This window comes from Ostrea edulis, chromosome 1 (assembly GCF_947568905.1).
Source record: "Ostrea edulis chromosome 1, xbOstEdul1.1, whole genome shotgun sequence".
NCBI classification, from domain to species: domain Eukaryota; kingdom Metazoa; phylum Mollusca; class Bivalvia; order Ostreida; family Ostreidae; genus Ostrea; species Ostrea edulis.
The window spans coordinates 42209913-42225430 of record NC_079164.1 but is presented as its reverse complement, the minus strand read 5'-3'; the positions used below and the strand labels follow the sequence as shown (position 1 = coordinate 42225430).

At 33.6% G+C, this 15518-nt stretch overlaps 1 protein-coding gene across 1 annotated transcript; it reads left to right on the top strand.

The window, feature by feature from the left end:
* The first annotated feature begins 292 nt into the window (after positions 1-292).
* On the top strand, positions 293-3562 carry LOC125655675 (uncharacterized). The gene has a single exon (XM_048886112.2). The coding sequence runs from the start codon at positions 2278-2280 to the stop codon at positions 3391-3393; it is 1116 nt and encodes a 371-aa protein (XP_048742069.1). The 5' UTR covers positions 293-2277; the 3' UTR covers positions 3394-3562.
* The last annotated feature ends 11956 nt before the right edge of the window (positions 3563-15518 follow it).

Below are 15518 nucleotides of genomic sequence, written 5' to 3'. Positions count from 1 at the left end.
ATTTACCTATTAAACTTAGAAAAATATTTATCAAATTTAGAACCTTGAATCATCGGCTCCCAGTAGAAACTGGCAGGTGGGGGAATATTCCTTTGAATCAAAGATTTTGTACACTTTGTAATTCAGGTCAAATTGTAGACGAGTTTCATTTTATTTTAGAATGCAAATCAATGTGTGCCATAAGAAAACAATTTTTACATTCAAGGTATTGTACAAATCCATATGTGGTTAAATTTTCTGAAATAATGTCAACTACAAGTGTTAAAAAATTGAGCAACCTATGTTTGTTTATAACAAAAATATACGATTTAGCCTGTTCTCCATAACTCATACATATAACTTGGGTTTTTTCTCTCTCGCTTCCTTCTTTTCTGTTCTGTCCATATGTGAACATGATTATGTTTGTGTCTCTCTTCCCTGTGTCTATTTTTCCTTTGGAATGTATCACATGTACTTGACCTCATGTACCACGTATTGTTGTTTGGAGTGAATAAAGAAACTTGAAACTTGCGACTGCGTGGTGAGGGTGAAGTCCATTACCAGCTATCGATATGTAATTTTATCACTTTGAATTTATTTTGTGATATAGTCATGGTATACGTCCAGTTTGTTTCTCCTATTTTTAAAGTAACTAATTCATTAGTTATTAGCTCATTCATCATAATCAATTCAATAGACTTTGAATTTTTAAATCACGAAAGTTTGGGAGTTTCTTTGGGGGTTTTTTTTTTGGTAGTTTCAGTTCATTTAATTGTATTGTTGTCTGCCTTTATAATTAAACTCGAGAAAGGAAAAAAAATAGTACATGTATGTATTACAAGACATCTAATTTAAGTAATCATGATGAAAAGGGTGACGATAACGGACAGTGATCATTTTCATAAATTCAAAAATACAAATCGAGAACAGGGCAAACACATCCCTGGAATAACCTGCGGTGGAATCAGGTGCCTAGGAGAAGAAAGTGTACAGTTATTGACTGGGTTCGAGGACAACAGCTGTCTAGTTTGACCTGAGGACGGATCCACTGCCCGAAACCAGATCTTTCCTCGGATCAAACCAAACAGCTATTGTCCGAGGTCACAGTCTATAACTGTTTTGTTATACACTTTCATTTTTAGGTTGTTTTTCTAGATATACATGGTTTGTTAAATTTAAACTTTTAACAGGAGTGTGAGTGCATACATTCATTACCAATACCACTAGTTTAAAAGAAAACGTATCCAATGTTTTCATAATTACTGTTCAAGGGCACATTATGTCGATTTGATATATGGAATCCTTTATTTACATAGTATTGACACGAATGATAATGTTTTGATAGAGTTGATGTATTGATCTTATAGAATTTGATAAATTCCCCGTCTTGCTTGAAATAAAAAAGAAATTCCTATTTTTGGTTCGACATGATGTGTAAATTAAAGTTTTTTGTTACATAATTTATATACATGTATTATATCAAAAGAAAAGAAAATGAAAATAATAGGATCGTGATCATTGCATAAGGAAACCCGTCTATTTCAATCATTGTTAATCACAAAAATTTATCAGGTTAAGGTTAATAAAAGGCAATGTAGATTTTTTAAAAATACTTTTATAAGTACAGATGTTTTTTTTAGTGGTTCGCTAACAACAAAATTAAGGAAGTAGTCCAATCAATCAATATCCTCGATATATAATTTGATTAACTTCGTTATCAACTTTAAAATTTTGATTTGAACAATTCTGTAAGTGTCATTTCCTTTTAAAACAAAAGGCCATACACATTAAAATTACCATTAACTTGACTTTGTGTTTTCCTTGAAAAAAAAATAAAATAAAACTAATATAGTTGTATCACAAGGCTTATACTAATTAGACGTTATAGTTTTGCTTGTGTAGGAATCAGAGAATGATTAACTATTAATGTAATAAATGCAAAATACATATATTATTTGGTAATTTGACTAGGTCAATTATTTATTCATGCGACATTCTATATAGAAACAAACCTGACGTTTGAGGTATACCAATAAAAAGGGAATTATTAGTGTGACGCGAGTTTCTTGTTTTCGATAGCCCCACACAGTGTGCAAGATCACGTCATCATAGGTGAATTTTCCTCCATTCCCCACTTTCTCGTATTGACATGCGCAGTACAGACACCAAATGACCTCATTTGTAGCAATTCTACCATATATAAAGTGCCAAAGTTGGTGACACGACCAGTGCCGATTTCACGCTACAACACATTGTTTAAAAACAAAGGGAATCAACCTTGTTGTTTACAATCTGAAAATGCTAATTAGACGATTTATCCTTTCCAGTATCGCGAGTTTTGCATTATTCCATGCATACACATGCTTTGTTATTGACACTTATTCTGAGTTTGATCAGAAATGTCAGACGAATACATTTGGAGACAGAAATTGTTCCTTCCTTGTACCAAACAATTGGAACTTTTTGAAGTTCAGGGAATGGCTAGAAAAAACGAATGAACACATCGGAGACGTCAGTCTGGATCTTACCTGCATGGATGGTGGAACTGTCTTTTTACCCTGGCCTTTCAGAGCGAGAACTCTTCGAAAAATACAAGTGAGAAACTGTTTAATCGATGGCTATTATTCCGAATTCAATGTAGAATCCAAATATCCCAATACAGTAAAAGACATGGCTCTCATAGATGTCGCAATCCTATCCGACATCAACCAATTAATTGAAATGAATCTCAATGACCCATTAGTGAAATCAAGCACTTGCGGGCAAGAAACTAATTTTCGGTTTATCCAAAGGAACGTTACATTTTCCTTCGTTCCCAGCAAAGAAGTACCATCTTTTGACCGTCTAAGTGAAGCATTCGATTCCCTGGCTGAAAAATCTAAAACTCAACCGTTCACATGTCATTTTGAAAATCTTGTTTATCTTGAGCACACTGGCAGTAAAAGCGTATCTAGGATTCACTTCGACACCATGACCGACCATTCTGTTTATCCGAAACTTAAAGTCTTCAACTTCTCATCAAATTACCTTCCAACGATACCAAGGCAACTAACTCGGTGGCTCAAGTTTTTTCCATCCTTACGATTGCTAGATCTCTCAAACAACGAAATACGTGAATTTTCCTTTGAACATCCCGATGTAAGCCAGAATTCTTTGTACATCAGTTTAGCAAATAACAACATTACCAGCGTGCCAGCAGACTTGCCCACGTATCTGAATGGGAAAACGCCAGTTCTTATCAACCTTCTAGGCAATCCCATACACTGCGATTGTCGAGCCAGTGTTCTTTCCCAGTATCTAAAAACACTCCGGCGGAAAGCTCCTCAGTTCAAAGCATTGTCCAATGTTAAGTGTCATTCACCACGTGCATTTGCCGGAAGAAAGGTACGGACTGTCAACTTTAAATTGTGCTAATGAATTGTTGGCTGCAGTAGAGGAAAAAAAGAATGCAAACTTATCCAATGTACAAATCCAAATATTACCGAGTCACTAAATCCTGTTTGAATCTATTTATCTTTTTTTTTTTTTATTGTTATATTATTTATTTTTTTGTCATTTTATCAATAAATTATGTGAAAATAAATTGATGTTTTTAAATTTTATTTTGAACAGGTATATGCATATCAAAAAAGGTACGATGCAAACGATTGTTGTTGACAAACTTAAATTGATATAATGATTATTGATAAAATGTTGACGGAAGCAGGGTCTGTACGATTCCTAGTCTATGGATGTTGAATTTAGACTATGAAAGTCTGAACATTGTACACATGCATCTATGACAAATTACGTAGTTGTAAAAAAAAAAAAAAAAATAGTAGGGGTCGCTTGCTTTCCAATGAGCCAGACGATATTTTACTTAGTAAACATTTCAAATTTGTTATTATTACAATAAATGCGACTCCATAAAAAGATGCATATGTACTAAAAATAAAGCAAAACAATTTTAAGAACTACTTTTCAAACTACGTCTCTTTCAATCATTTGTGACATTTTACTTAATAATGAAGCAACGTTCACATACATTAATAACCGTTCTTCATGAAAATTTTCAAAGTCTTAAAAAATTAATTTTTATTTCGCAATATTCTAAGATGAAGAAAAGAGAAAAAGATAGGAATCCATATTGAAACAATACGGACAGAGAGCAATAAGTGTAAATATTTTGGGTGAAATTAAACGTAAAGTTTACTTCGACTTTTCAAAATTAATCACTTGGGACAGGTAGTCAGTGATTTATCCCCATATTTTACCTTGATTCCTATTCATTAATTCCAATTCAAATTGATTTTATTTCCAATGGTTGGTATGTCTCACTTCAATCAATAATAATGATTGTATGTGTTTCGGGAAAATTTCTTGCGTGCTTGTGTAATTATATACGTAATGTTCTTGGAAAAATATCGGCTTGTTCTAGTTTCAGTACAAGGCAAGTTGATATGTATGTTTAGATGTTGTAATTTTAAGTAGTCCATAGAAAACTATACCAATAAATGAGCAGTACGTAATTTACGTGACTTAATTAAATGAGATAGGAAATGAATTTCAAAATATATGAACTTATATATGACACGAGAAAGGTCCGTTTCCTATTCTTTATATTCATCATCCAATTATTAAAGTTTGTCAGCTGTTTAACACAAATAATCATATTCTATTCAGCATTATTTGATTCTGAATATTGTAAATTTCTTGTCGCAATAATGATCTTTGTATGGCTATTTTCATCGTAGTGTGGTATCTGAAAAATATCATGATATGAAAACGTGAAATCACTTCCTCAATCCATCTAATTATTTGTTTTACTCTTACAATATAAACCAACGTGAAGAGAAGGAAATTTTATGAATTTATTCAGATAGAAACAAACTGCTTTGGTCCGCAGTCAATACACACTTATTGACAGCTAAGACGTGTTAATTAAAGCAGTTTTTGTAGCCGAGGGTCACGTCGTAGTTTAAATTCAATCTGGAAGGTTGCATGTCATTTGTTGACAAGTTCCTAAGTCAGGTACAGTTTATTAATAACCCTAGGACCTGTCAAGAACACCGAGTTACAAATTCAATAGTGCAAAAGTATACGTTGAAGAATTTGGGCAATTTGTGATAGTTATAAAGGATATGAATATAATTGAACAAACGACATATCTGTTGGCCGAATCCTCAATATTAAAAAAAAAATATTTATTTAGTCAATATTTCAGTGTGGTCATCATTCATTCAGCTTCCCGACGTCCGTTAACACTGGATTCGATTCGTCCTCATTTCTTGTACCTATAAAGTAGTATGAAATCAACTCATTTCTAGTACCTACAAAGTAGTATGAAATCAACTCATTTCTTGTACCTATAAAGTAGTATGAAATCAACTCATTTCTAGTACCTACAAAGTAGTATGAAATCAACTCATTTCTAGTACCTACAAAGTACATGTAGTATGAAATCAACTCATTTTTGTAGTACCTACAAAGTAGTATAAAATGAACTCATTTTTGTAGTACCTACAAAGTAGTATGAAATCAACTCATTTCTAAATTTCTAGTACCAGTATGAAATCAACTCATTTCTAGTACCTACAAAGTAGTAGGAAATCAACTCATTTCTAGTACCAGTATGAAATCAACTCATTTCTAGTAACTACGAAGTACTATGAAATCAACTAATTTCTAAAACCTACAAAATAGTAGGAAATAAAATTCAGAAAACCGCCATGACATACAGTCTTGATTATAGAAACAATTTCGGAGCAGAAGTTCCTGAATGCCCATATCAGCCATATCCCATGATACACGGATGTGGTTAAAATCGGTAGTTACTATTTGGAAGGTGTGTTGATGGTAGTATTGTATATGATGAACTAAACCACATCCACGCTGATTTCCTTAAACAGCCTAGTCCCTTTTGTTTGATGTATTTGGCTGGAAGTCAAGAAAGAATGCACAGTGATACATCAAGACGTTATCGATGATAATTCGTACCTTTTCTTGGGCTGACTTTTTTTAACCATCTGTCTTTCGTACAACACATCACTAGAATAATCATCCCAGTGAGGAATAATACGCATCCAAACACGGTGCCGAGGATGACGGCCAACCTTGAAGAAAAAATCCCAAATTTTATGTGAAATTAACAAAAATGTCATTAAATTATAGCCTACTGGGTTTTGAAATACAGTTTTTCTATTTTTTCATATCCCTGTGGGCAATTCCGGGATTTTGCACTAAGACAGTATATTTCACACAGGGCAGGGGTTTTCTGTATAATTTTTAAATGATAGATTAAAAGCGATATCAGTTAGTTCTAGGGAATTTAAAATTTACACTCTTGAATTTATGAAGGCATCAGTAATTCAAAGTGAAGAAATGTATAATCAGATAAATCGATTTTTAATGTAAATGAGATTGTCAAGCAAATGTGGCACATGTAAGTATTGCAATTTTTAAACAAAGACAATTTCCCTCTGATTTTTATTTTACATACATTTTATAGTTATCAGTACAACATGCTGATTCACAGCATCCCGTGGAGCACGTTCTTACATAGGATACCGAGCCCGAGTAAAATGTACATTCCGCACAAATCACTGAAAAATATGAATGATGCAATTCCTGTAGCAAAACAAATGACCAAAAAGGACACATATTGAAATGTGTATGTAAATGATAGGTAGCACTGTTTCAAGAAATTCTCTCCTTTTACCATTTTTATGATAACAATCTTAGCTATGTCAAATACCTTGGTTGGTTTTTAAATTCATTTTTTGGGGGGTATATAAAAGAAGAAACAGTCTGGAGTTAGTATATTCAATCCACTTACCTTCATTTTGAAGCATGTGTAAAATAAGAGAAATATAGATGAATTCTGGTACCATATCGACGTTCTATTACGGTAGGAAAACGCTGATGAAATCCTTTGGTACTTTTCAAAAATGAAATTGGTGAACCTCTTGCTCACCACCTAATACATAAAAATTTCATGTCTAAAATTCTACGTATAAAGATCTACGTATGAATGAAACTTTTGAAGAAACCCCATAACATTCAGATAAATGCGCGGAAACTGGCCGTTTGTTCCTTCACAAAAGTGGAGATTTAATCAGGTTTGATTTCCACTGATGAGTGGACTCTATAATCCGATTAGTTTGCTTCCACACAATCAGCAAGCAGACATTCGTCTTTTGTGCACTCAAACTGATATTCACCTCCATAGATTTTTATTCAACAATTTTATTCACAAATAGGTCCCTCATTTCTTTGCATATCTTTCTATGTAAACAATCTTATATTTATAAGATTTATCATTCCACTCAAAGGTTCAAATCAAAAGACCGAAATACTGTGTGGCTGCAAATGGACAATAGATTCACTATACTGCCAGACGTCGTTTTTATCGTTTACATGATGAAAACCACTGAATTTGATACCTGCTCTCAATTAAAGATATTCATTTGTTTAATATAGGCTCACCTGTAAAATCTAAAATCGTGTCTTTTTCTGTGGAATCTTGAAAATTTGAAATTTCATATATATATATATATATATATATATATATATATATATATATATATATATATATACTGTATATATGAAAAACTGAAACTGAAAATTGACTACAAGTGAATTTAAATGCTGCAGATGTACAATTATTTCATAAAATTAAAAAATTTAATCCTAAGTCGTCTTGAGATATTTGACCGGTACGGTTGTAATGAATTAGAACATCTTGCAGTCAAATATTAGATTATATAAAACTTGTTCACCATCTGATAAGTATAATCCTGAGTTATTTAAAGTTTCCTTTACATAAGGCATGATGCGGCGAAAATTGTATTATAAAAGGTTATAATTAATGTCTATTCACTGGCTTCGATTTGTCTGATGGAAATATCAAAATAACTCCCTCAAAGAAACATCAGTTGATTTAATCAGGAATAATCATGCTATGGGGGGATGAGAAAGCGTTTCGTGAAAATTCACTCAAATATTTTTAAAACCGTTCAATTTGGATAAATTCGAAATTGAATTACAGCAATAATTCAAGTGTGGTTTGAAAGAGTTATGAAATCCCCTTCGTTTTCAGAGTAGAAAAGGTTATAAGGTTACCAAAGTACAAAGTTCATATTACGTCTTACTCATTAAACTTTATGCACTTTCTAAACTCAAACAGTGTCTCAGTACAGAATTTATTAATTAGTTTCGAATATCAATTCCCCGGCGTATTGGATAGTAACCCAATAACAATTTATTGTATAGATTATTTAACATAATATGCCAGGAGAAAAAAAACCCATTCATATAATCAAAAATGATACTATTTCATATTTGCTAACACAAGGGTATATACTTCGTGCTTCTGTGTAGAGAATCATAAAATATCAGGATTTCCTTAGGATTTAATATAAATACAACAGTTGTTATGGAATATTGTACAAAACTTAAAATTTATAATTTAGGCAAAGAATAAACTGCAATAAGATTTAGTACGAAGATTTTCAAATCGTAGAATTCACTCACTTCATGAACGTTTCAATATGATAAAGAGAGATAACTCATACACAACTATACATAATACCTGTTTGTTTTTAACAGAGTACCATTTCTTGATAAATTGGGAAACAGTACATTATCTCCGATTTCGCAAAACAAGAACGACACTGTAACATATACCCTCTCTAAAAAAAATCCAAGGACTATATTTTGTCGTATGAATTTAATTTGTTATTAGAAGCTTTCAATTTGGAACTAATACGAACTACCACGAGGCTACTACTTCAACGAATGTGCAGTAAGAGGTGTGTGTGCTACAACTTCAGCGTTAAAGCTAGCATACCTCGGATGACCTGAAATGTTTCGTGAACTCAATCTTGGACACTGTTTACGATTCGTACGGAGTAAATGAGAAGAAATTTACAAATAAAATGTGCAAACTGGATACATGACGTTATATAACATATCGGTTATGTTGAATATCAGAGTAATGGTCCGAATCTGATAAAACGAACATTCTCATACTCATGTTATTATATATCTACATTTCCAATACGTTTGTCATTGATATCTTTACAAGCCATTTCCTCGTGAATGTGCTGCTGTTTTGAACAATGCGCGTATGTAGTTCGTCTATTTCCCGACAGGAATGAAAGTATAATGTACAAGGGCGGATCCAGAAGGGGGGGGGGGTCCCAGGGGGTCAGGACCCCCTTTTTTGCGGACCAATTTTTTAAACAGTTATTCAATTTTAATTAAAGCAAGACCCAATTACTAAGACCATCCAGAGCAGGAAATGGAGTTGGGTTGGACACATCCTGCGCAGAGGACCAAACATCCCATGTCACGCCTTGGGCTGGAACTCACGGGGAAAGCGAAAGAGGGGAGAACTCTACAGACAGAGCTCATGAAAATCAACATGACCTGTGGTGAAGCCAAGAGAACAGCCCGAGACAGAACAAGATGGTGAACAGCAGTGCTCCGAACGGAACGAAGAGGACTATATACTGTAAGTAACGTAAGCAATTTTAACGAGATTTTGAGTCCAAGTGATATGAAAGGTGGATACTTGCATGTAATAGCATCGTTCAAAATTATCAACACCAGTATATCATTTAATTCTAGGATGAATAAGACGAAACACTTGGTAGATTGAATTTTAAAAACTTGTGTCCTTATTTGATACATATATAGGAAGCATTGCAAATTATGGATGTGAAGTGTGGGGTGTTCATTCAGCTCCTGATATCGAAAAAGTTTACAAAGATTTTTGTAAAAGCATACTGGGTGTGAAAAGTGCTACTCCTAATGTAATGATTTATTGTGAATTGGGTATATTACCATTGCAATGTGTGAGAAAATTACGAATTACGAATAAAATATTGGTTAAAGCTTTTATCAACAAAAAATTGTATCTTGAAATCATGTTATGACTATATGTGTGATGAAATGAGTAGTAAACAAAACTGTAAAAATTGGGTACTAAATGTTAAAGGTATTTTGTCAAATGTTGGATTGATGAACCTATGGTTAAATCAATGTACTTTGAAGCCACAATACATGTTTGCAGTTGCTAAGCAACGTATTTTTGATAATTGTAAACAAACAATACTTTCTGATATCAACTCTTCCTCAAAATATAGAATTTATAAACATTTGATTGACCATTTTACTTTGCAATCCTACTGAACTAAAAGAAGTCCTATGCTGTATAAAAAGCTTATATGTAAGTTAAGATTATCGTCTCACTGGTTAGTTATTGAAACCGGTAGATAAAAAAAATGTTCCTTTAGAAAGACGTTTATGTCCTTTATGTACCTTAGATGTAGAAGATGAGTTTCATTTTTGTCTTTAAGTGTACCTATTGCAGTCATTTAAGTATCAAATTTTTGAAAAAGGTATCATTATATCAGACCCTCTGTCTTTGAAGTTATTCAACGTTTATCGACACAGAATGTTAAGGAATTATGTAACTTGGGTAAATTTATTAAGAATTCCTTTGAAATTAGAAATACCAATGTATAAGCACAATTTCTATTCTTTCATGACCTTTATATGATTTTACATTTATTACATTGTATACTTTGTCTATAAGCTGCAACAACAGTATCTGATAAACTTTTATTATACAGATCTAAATTACGATTGCTAGCATTGTTTCTTATCTGACAAAGTAGTATTTTATATCAATATTCTGCAAAATGAAAAAGTTCATTCTCTCTCTCTCTTTTTTTTTTTAATTTTTTTTTTTTTTAATTTTTTTTTACAAAAATAAGAATTTAGGCGACTCTTGAAAAAACAAATTCCAGAAGCATTTTTGTTATAGTCTGGCAAGTTCTATTGTTTGAGAAGCTTTCAACATATGACTTGGTTCTAATATGAGGAATTCCGAACTGTAAAGTACGAGTTCGAAGATTGTAAGAATGAGTTTGTGGACGATAGGGTTCTAGCAAATCGTACAAATATTAAGGTGAATAGCCATTAATGATTTAAAACAACCAATTGCAACTAATTTTTCTCCTTGTTTGCAAGAGATCCCACCCTAGTTCATCATAATGCCATATACTTCGTAATCAGTGTTTTTCGGTTAACCTTATACATTCATCATTAATGTAATATATGCATTGCTAATATACTCTGTGCTAGAAAAGAAATAATATTTTTATGGTGTGACCGTTGTGAAGAGCGAAGACCCTTTTAAAAATAACATCTTGAAACACGAGGTTGAAGATCGCGTATTGTGACGTCATATAAGCTTCGCTAAAAAAAAATCAAAACAAGCGATGGTACATTGTATGGGAAGAATTGTCGGGTTACGAATATATAATATGTCACTCTATACTTGTTACCAGGCTTCTAAAACTACAGCTAAACATACACACAATGACAGTTCGGTTGTTCATGTTGTTGACAGCAGACGATGCCAAGTTTCCGTCAGTCACGGAAAGAGACGAAGAATCCAAAGTAAATAATCAAAATAATTATATTGAGATAAAAATGGATAATAATAGGTTGTTTTGATACACACATAAATTAACACGCCATATCCATTTACATGTATACATGTATGTACTTGTAAATTTAATTCCATATATATATATAAATTATGATAAATAACGTTAATGGGGATGACTTGGCAAAAATGTGGTGTACATGTAGATATATTTCCAAGCGCTATATTAACGGTAGCAAAAAGTGATACTTGCGTATTGCATCCGTGAACCGATGTTTTTGTTTTTTGTTTGTTGGGTTTTTTTTTGCTTTTTTTTTTTTTTTTGGTCATTTTTTTTTTACAGCAGGAGAAACTTACAATGTACATAATTCACGAGGCGTCATTAAAACGAATTATTGGTGAGGAAAACCACGATAGCTACGCAGTGACGGCAACATTTCTCCAGAGCTCTTTGGGTCGGTTTGTTTGTATATTGTTTAACGTCCCGCTTGAGAATCTTTCACTCATATGGAAACGTCACCATTGTCGGTGAAAGGCGCTTGGCGCTTATGACCTTTGAGCAGGGAGGGATCTTTATCGTGTTACACCTGCTGTGACACAGGGCCTCGGTTTTTACGGTCTCATCCGAAGGACCAACCCATTTATTCGCCTCCTACGACAAGCAAAGAGTACTGAGGACTGAGCAGGGAAGGACCTTTATCGTGCCACACCTACACTTTAGGTATTCAACTGACGAAGAGCAATTAAGTCACGAGGCTCACATTTTTATAATCGTCGTGTCACTTTGCAACGCAAGTTTTGGTCGCTGTTGGTACAAGAGTCAACAATCACACGAGAAAATAAGTAAAAAAATCTTTCCCTACAATTTACAATATATCGAGATATCAGCTCTTCTGTTTTGGAGATACGTTCAGTTTTCTATTGAACGCTTCCAACAAGGGTGGGTACAATATATATAAATGTACGTATATTTTAGACTGATTAAGTAGATATCAGGCTACTGACATACAAGTTGATGGTGCAGGGGTTTTAACAGTCGTTTAAAGTCAGCATTTCGCAAATTCTATGTTATAACAACAATCGAGTTTGCTAATACAACCTATCATTGCTGTCTGATGTATTTCATACGGAGTATAAGGCCGTTCTTGGCACACTGATTTTGACTACGGATAACTCCGTTTACCTGATCAGGATATAGGTCTCACAACTCTGGTATATCCAGGGATCCGTGTTTTTTGTATTGCTTATAGAAGTTATGAGATTGATCACTGTTTGTTATCTTCACCTTTCTTTCACACATATCGGACTGCGTTGATAGATTTAAGTTTTGTATATCTTTAACGAGGAAATGATGAAATCGATGCAACATCTGAAGATCCTGGGTTTTAAGATCATTCCAAATTTCACATCCGTATAAAGTAGAAGGTATGATTACTTTTTTCAATATAAAGATTCACAAGAATAACTGGATTGGAAGTTTCTGAAGATAAATGTTTTATGGAGTAATAAGATCGTATGCATATGTCACGTGCCTCCTTTGACCTAGGGAGATATTTGAAATGAGAGTTTTGAGTGATCCCAAGGTGCCTGTATTCATTTTTACAGGTATAATCTTGTTGCCCATTAACCATTGATTTCAGACGGCATTATGAGATTTACCGATCCTATAATTTTCTAGCGTTGAAAGCGAATCTATCTACAAGAAAAATTGAATGCTACATCCAATATATTCTGGAGTGAGTGCGGAGTTGACGAGAAACAGGCAATATTATCTTGCAATATTTGGGGTCGATGATTTTACTGTATAAAGAAACCCATATAAGATACCGCCTTGCCGTATTCCTTGTTCAACCGGGAACCAGTCTGATTGTTGGTAATTTACATTACAGCTCTTTTGGTATCAATGTGGCAGTCGTCCATCAATGTCCATAATTTTCCCTTGATACATGTACCTATTTCGTTAACTTTGCGAAGCAAGATCCCTTTCTCCATACTGTATCGATGGCTTTTCGGCTGTCTAGAAAACAGGCATACACTGTACACGTGATCCGTTTTCAATGCAAGGTGAAGATAACGAACAGTGATCAATCTCACAACTCCTATAAGCAATACAGAATAGATAGTTGGGCAAACCCGGCCCCTGGACACACCAGAGGTGGGATCAGGTGCCTAGGAGGAGTAAGCATCCCCTGTTGACCGGTCACACCCGCCGTGAACCCTATATCCTGATCAGGTAAACGGAGTTATCCGCAGTCAAAATCAGTGTGCCAAGAACGGCTTAACAATCGGTATGAAACACGTTAGACAGCACTTGACCCAACGATAGGTTGTATTGACGAACTAGATCGTTATAATGACCATAGAATTTGCGAAATGCTGACTTCAATCAAGACTGTTGAAACCCCTGTACCATCAACTTGTTTGTCAGTAGTTTACCTCGATTTAAAAACTGACTATACGCAGAACAAGCTTTTGCATATCAGATCAGCTGAGATATATAAACACCATATGCAGGTGATAATGGAATATTGCTACATAAATATGGGAAGTTGACGATGGAGAACCTGAAAGCATCCCGTTTGTCATACATTTGAGTTGTCAGTTTGCCGTTAATGTCTACGTTCAATAAAATATCTAAGTATGAAGCAAAAGTGGACGACTCTGTGGTGTCCTTTATTTAGATCTCACAGGGATATATCAAATCGACATATGAATGAAATTTATTATTGTTAATAGACAAAACGTCATCGAAATGTCGAATTGAAGGCCACAGCGAGATATTTTTTCTTCTCACGTAGAAGTTTTTGAATAAATTCTGCTTCATATGAATATAGAAACAGGTCAGCTAACAAAGGAGCACAATTCGTGCCCATGGGAATTCCAACAGACTGTTGGAAGACCTGATCACCAAAGACCACGAAGATATTGTCAATGAGGAACTGTAATATATTTTTTATTTCAACTTCAGCGTACTTGTGCGTGGAATCAGAGTGGTGTTTAACAAAGTAAGTTTTTTGAATGACTGATCACTAGATATGAATATTTCCGTTTTCCATTTTTGTTGACGAAGCAACTGTCTATGATATCAAAAAGTCTAGTCTTTAATTTATCGTGAGGAATAGTCGTGTATAGTGTTGAAAAGTCATAGGTTTTAATGTTATTGATTTGGGAAAAATTCTGCGATTTCAAGTTTACTAAAAGTTCTATAGAATTTTTTAGAATCCACATTTGATTAACACCACTTCTGGCTTGTGTAGTCGCACAGTAAGTTTGAAGTTTCTCCTTCACAGCTGTTAATATTTTCGTGAGGAGCAAAGATAGAGGCTTGGTAGAGCATTTACTGGATCCAGCAATGTATCTTTGTTTGTAAGGGGTTTTATGTAGTTTAGAAATCCAGTATAGGTACGGTAACTCATATTCATTCGACCCATTGACTGAGATATTAAATGTGTCTAAAACTGAAGCATGGTTTTGAAGAATTTTATCTTTTGAAAGGGCAGTTGGAGTATAAGTACGATTACTAAAAGTGGAATTAATGCCAAGTTCGTTGAAAATACGGTTGTAATAATGAGCCTTACAAACAAAGACAATGTTGTTACTAGCTTTGTCAGCTGGAACCAAAACACATTCCTCATGTAACCTATCTAATTCTTTTGTCATTTCTGGTTTACTAAACACAGAAGGATAGATGGTACGTACTTGTGTTTTCATATGTCGAATGCGGGATTTTAATATTCCTCTTATGCTTTTAAGGTATTCAATGTATAATGACCATATTTCATATCTAATAAATGGATGGTGGAATATTTGTAATCATGGTATCATTTTGAAGGGTTCATCAAATAAAAATAATCCATCATAGGAATTTTCAAAATTTTGTTTACTGCTTGATTTATTTCACCTAGAATTTAACATTGAAGTATATGGGGAAAGCATGTTTTATTACAATATTTTAAAAACAAATTATATTTTCATACTAATCTCTTGGTAGAAAGTTGCATACACTTTCTTTTTATGAAAATATGAAATAAAATTAATCATTGACCACACACATTTTTAGAAAAGTATATTTTTCTTAATTTTACAAAGGGCAGACAACTCT